At 42.9% G+C, this 5,155-nt stretch overlaps 1 protein-coding gene across 1 annotated transcript in view; it reads right to left on the reverse strand.

Moving 5' to 3' along the window:
• Positions 1-2,549: 2,549 nt before the first annotated feature.
• LOC106808784 (reelin-like) overlaps positions 2,550-5,155 on the reverse strand; it is a 3,737-nt gene continuing 1,131 nt past the window's right edge. The window contains exons 3-5 of the mRNA XM_014811634.1: positions 4,467-4,740; positions 3,098-3,168; positions 2,550-2,743 (exon numbers count right to left, since the gene is read on the reverse strand). Of these exons, the coding sequence (XP_014667120.1) occupies positions 2,550-2,743; positions 3,098-3,168; positions 4,467-4,740 (539 nt within the window). The remainder of the gene's footprint in view (positions 2,744-3,097; positions 3,169-4,466; positions 4,741-5,155) is intronic.

Here is a 5,155-nt window from a genome sequence, read left to right on the forward strand (position 1 = left end):
TATAGCGAGGGTGACATAAATGACAAAGTTACAGAGTGATCAAAGTGACAGACTTCTGCTGTAGGTCACTGATTTACTATTGCCGCTGCTGTGTATGCTCACTTGTCCCGCTGCTGTGTATGGCTCACTTGTCCCGCGGCTTGTGTTATTATGCAGATTCACTTGTCACGCTGCTGTGTAGTCTCACTTGTCGCGCTGCTGTGAATGCTCACTTTCGCCCGCTGCTGTGTATGCTCACTTAGTTGTTGGCGTGACAAGAACATCTGTCGGCATGTGGGAGCGGGGAAGGGGAAGAAAAAAAACCACAAAAGTACAAAAGTACAAGCATTTCGCTCTTCATCTTGCAGGGATAGGAAGCTGTCTTTCGTGGAAGGGATACTGCCGTCACCATCAGTTTCGCACTCGATGGCTGTCGCACTTGGAACCCGATCGACAGCATACGGTATACTCCATGCTAACTAATGCCCAAATTATATCAGTCAATGCTATTATAATTAATATAATTTATTAATTAATATAATATAAATAATTATGCTCAGTATTATCGATACAACCATAAACAATAAATATGCTGTAAACTAATATATACCTAAATATAAAATTATTAATATAATCAATATACCAAATACCCCAAATAACAGAACTTTGAGGTGGTTGGAATAGCAAATTGACTATTGCTTCATTACAGATCATAACCAGCCCTGGCACCTTGCCAGAAGCTAGCATATGAGACAAGCAAAGACAATATACAAATGAAGACTTCCTTATTACTACAAACACTTGTGTATATATATATATATATTATATATATATAATATATATATATAAAGATATAAGTGGTTTAAAAAGTGAAATCGAAATTGCTCGCTACCTGCGTCGTCTGCTAGGCGCATAGCCTCACGTTGATTCCATGTTGCAGGTGTTACTGTTTAGTCTTCTATTCCATCCCCGGTATTTCGACCGTAGGTTGAGTCCGTATGGTTGGATGGTGTTTAGATCTTGGATCCATAGGCCTTCTCTTTCTCTTTCTGTTGCGATCGCTGCGTGATGTTCGGTGGGTCGCAGAATATTTTTTTCAAGCCCCTATCACTGAAAATCGACTGCGGGTTGGTTGCGATCGCGTGTAAAATGAGCACTGTGGCGTTACTCGTCAAACCCTTTGTGCGGTTTCTTGTTGAGATTAATCTGGGATGGAAGACGTGCAGAGGCTAGTCATTATAGCGGTGCACCGCCCTTTAGGGTGGACCCTATAACTTGCGCGGCTGACATGACTGGCGAGTTTTCTGTAGTTCTTTTTCTCTTTTGACGTGTTGCGCGCGAAGAGTGGAATATTAATCGCTGACTCCCCTTGCGTTTTGGGGAGGGTAAGTCTAAAATTCCATAAGTGTTGTGATAAGGGGGCTGCTGTACCCGGCATCCTGGGATACTGGCCGCCTGGTCTGGTTGAAATTTAAGCGACATGTATGGAAGACAGAGCCTGGACGCCTCTACGCGGGCACAGTCGCGATGTGCTACCCCACGGGATTTAGCTTGGTTTGTTGTTGCCATATAATGGTTATAAAAAACAAAAAAAAATTTGTAAAAAAGTTTTGTTAAGAAATTGCTACACTAAATTAGCAATTTCTTAAACAAAACTTTTTTTACAAATTTTTTTTGTTTTTTATAACAATTATATATGGTCAACACAAACAAGCTTAAATCCCCGTGGCGATAGCACAGTCGAGCTGCTGCATACACAGCAGCGCGACAAGTGAGCATACACAGCAGCGCGACAAGTGAGCATACACAGCAGCGCGACAATCAGTAAATCAGTGACTACAGCAGAGTCTGTCACTTTGTCACTCTGTAACTTTGTCATTATGTCACCCATGCTATACTCTGTAAGTAATCCACTCTGTCACTTTGTCATTCTGTCACCCATCTTACTCTGTCACTCACCAAGAGCAAACTGAACGGTCGTTGCAGATGTTGCATTGATCGGTCGACTCGTCTGTAATACAACAAAACAACAATGACAATAAATCTATCGTCAATTTTTCATTATGTGTGAACAAGTAAACAACCTCAGAACCGCATAACATCATAAAGACGACTCTTCAAAGTCCAAGTGACTATATATCGAAGACGGAGAGAGACGAAGTTGATCAACACTAAATTTGTCGATAATCTTTCATTGAGCGAACAAGTAATTAATAACAGTAAGATTACAGCAAATACAGCAACAAACAAACAATACGTTTATCAATATTTTTTTATTTAACGTGAAATTGAAATCCTTCGTTTACTGCTGCGTCTGCTGAACATTTTGAGAATAATATGTGTACTACTCACGAGTGAGCCTCCATCCTTGCTGCAGAATACTGCAGCATTCGCACTCAAGATGGCGCCACATGTCGATCCTATCTCGCCCCCTGTAACACTGTCCCTATATTGATATAAATATGCCATGATTTAGATGATATTCAAGACATCCATATCAAGGATTTATATCATGTCATTCAAATGTGTTATGCTCACCCCTGAATAATGCGCACTCATTTCAAATTATGCTAAAGCAACGTGCAGCCAAAACAATTAGTATAGTGTGGATGAAGTAGAAATGATGATTTCGTGTAGTTAATTAAAGCAGCTTGCCAGACAGAGCTGTCCTCGGATGTGTCACTGTCAAAGTTGTCGCGGAGGATGACGTGATGTCTCTCGAGGCCTCCCACGTCCGGTCCATACGATCGGCTCACGTTCACGACTGAAACGGATGATATGCTATAAATGATATGACACCAATATGCTATTATATGCCAATAATATGCTGTTAATTATATGGTATCAATATGCGATTAATTATATGGTATCAATATGCTATTAATTATATACCATCAATATATGCTATTGTATGCCATCAATATATGCTATTAATTATATGCAATCAATATTCTTTTATCTATACATCATTGATATGTTATTATAGTGTAATATAATACTAATATATACTGTAAAATATACGTTATCGATTTGCTATTAATTAGATCATTATTAATAGTAGGAATTAAGGGGATGTCTTGGAGGAGGAAGAGGAGGGGAAAGGGAGGAAGTCATATACCTGCTTGTTCACAAATCTGCATGACAAGAGTGTCCTTCAAGATAATTTGCCCTCGTAGAGATGAAGTGGCACTGTAAAACGAAAACCAACAATGGTTACCGTAGTTCCTAATTCGTATGATCTAGATATACAAAGGCCTGACTACCTTCACTACCTACCTACTCTTTCAATGTCACAACTCACCCATACAAATATTCGCTGGCCTACCCACATAGAGAGCTGCTTATCTTATAGTTTACTAAATGATTGAATGGTGTAACGAATTTAAATATATTCAAATCTTTCATTTTTTCATGTTCAAATTGAATAGCTTTCACTCGTCCATAATTAATGCCACCCAAATACGTGCGGCTTTAATTTGCATTACTCGCTTTATTCTACGACTAACGCTTTTTAAACCAAACAGGGAGATATAGTGAGTGAAGGGCATGTTTGAAAGGCAGAACCGCTTTTCCGGCAACGACCGCATCTCTCCAAACTGCAATTCATGGAAGCTGTCTGCATGCGTCGCAACGGCAGCAGCGGAATAAAAACAGCGATCATCAATCCAGGTCTCCCGCGGGAGCTCACCCGACACCAGCACCCTCATAAGAAGTTCTTTGCAACGCGGTATATCGCCCGCACACCGCTACCTCATGCATCACAAACCCCTCACACAAACTTCGGTTCGGGTGCAGTGGAAACAGCAGATAGCTTAGCTGTCCCTAGAGGGACAGGAACGCATCCGTGTGCAAAACCGCGTGGAAATAACAACAGGTTGCGCGTAGAGCAAAAACATATATCCCGCATAGCCGCGAGTGGATGGAAGCGGAAAGCGTTTCTTAGACGTTGCACTGTATCTGTAGTAGATAATAGGTAACCTTCCCTATTATTTGCTTCTGACTGTATGTTACACGTATATTGTTCGTATGTGGTCATGCTAGCTACTATCTACAAAAGTTCTTATTCTCTTCTTCCAAAGAGCTGCCGGCATAGACTGAGCACGTCATAACGGCTTTTAACAAACGCACAGAATCCGATCATATAGAATAAAATACAAATGCATCGCAAGCGATTATAAAGCTGTAGTGTTATCGTTATCAACCTTACAAATTGGCATGCTACGCCAACTACCGAGTGGAAGGACCCCTGGTTACGTTTACACAGCAAAAAAATACCAATCCTAACAGCATTGCCTGTTGTAACAGGGCATGCGCTGATCGATTAAACTTAGATCGAATCAGGTCGAAGCTAGGGTCAATTAATATGCCCAACGGTTTTCCTCATGCGACCAAGCACACTCCAGCTTTAAATCTCTCCAGCGCGAAAAAAAAACGCGCAAAAACGCGTAAAAAACGCACTCTCCCGCGCGTAAAAAACGTCCGCTCACAGAAAATCCATGCATCCGGCGCCGGCAGGTGGCGCCTGCCACATGAAGCTCATCTGCTTCTGTGGCGCCCCCGTGTGTGAGGCCGTGACGGAGCAGACGAAAGGTTGGAGCGCGAACGGCGCGTGCGCGCCGGCCGCCATCGCATGGTAGGCTCCGAACGCAGCCTGCTGCTGCTGCTGCTGCTGCTGCATCGGTGCGCTGGACACGGCAGCCGGCAGACTGTAGAGACCCATCATGACAAATGCGTCAAAGTCTATGCTCGACTTCACGCTCACTATAGAGGAAAGACAAACGCACAGGTTAGGGCAGGGGTTCTTAGCCTGTGGTCCATGAACCCCTTTCGGGTCCGTGGATGTGCTTCAGTGCTTATATGCTTATTGCATTTTCTGGGGAGGGGTCCGTGGCTTTCACCAGATTCTCAAAGGGGTCCATGACTCAAAAAAGGTTAAGAACCACCGGGTTAGGGTTTCGCGGCAATGCGGTAAAGGAGAAAGATGCTCGCTACGGAGCGATGAAGCTGCCAGCTATATATACGTCTCACATGAAACGCCGTAAAGTGCGCCCAGCGACCGCAGGGTAAGGGAGGTTTCCATAGGTAGTTCTCCCCGTGACACACAGGAAACTTGGGGATAGAGGGAGTTCTACCTTGGTAGTTTTCCCCGTTATAAAGGAGAAACAAGAGGATAGAG

The sequence above is a fragment of the Priapulus caudatus genome, unplaced genomic scaffold, assembly GCF_000485595.1.
Source record: "Priapulus caudatus unplaced genomic scaffold, Priapulus_caudatus-5.0.1 Scaffold304, whole genome shotgun sequence".
Classification (NCBI taxonomy): domain Eukaryota; kingdom Metazoa; phylum Priapulida; class Priapulimorpha; order Priapulimorphida; family Priapulidae; genus Priapulus; species Priapulus caudatus.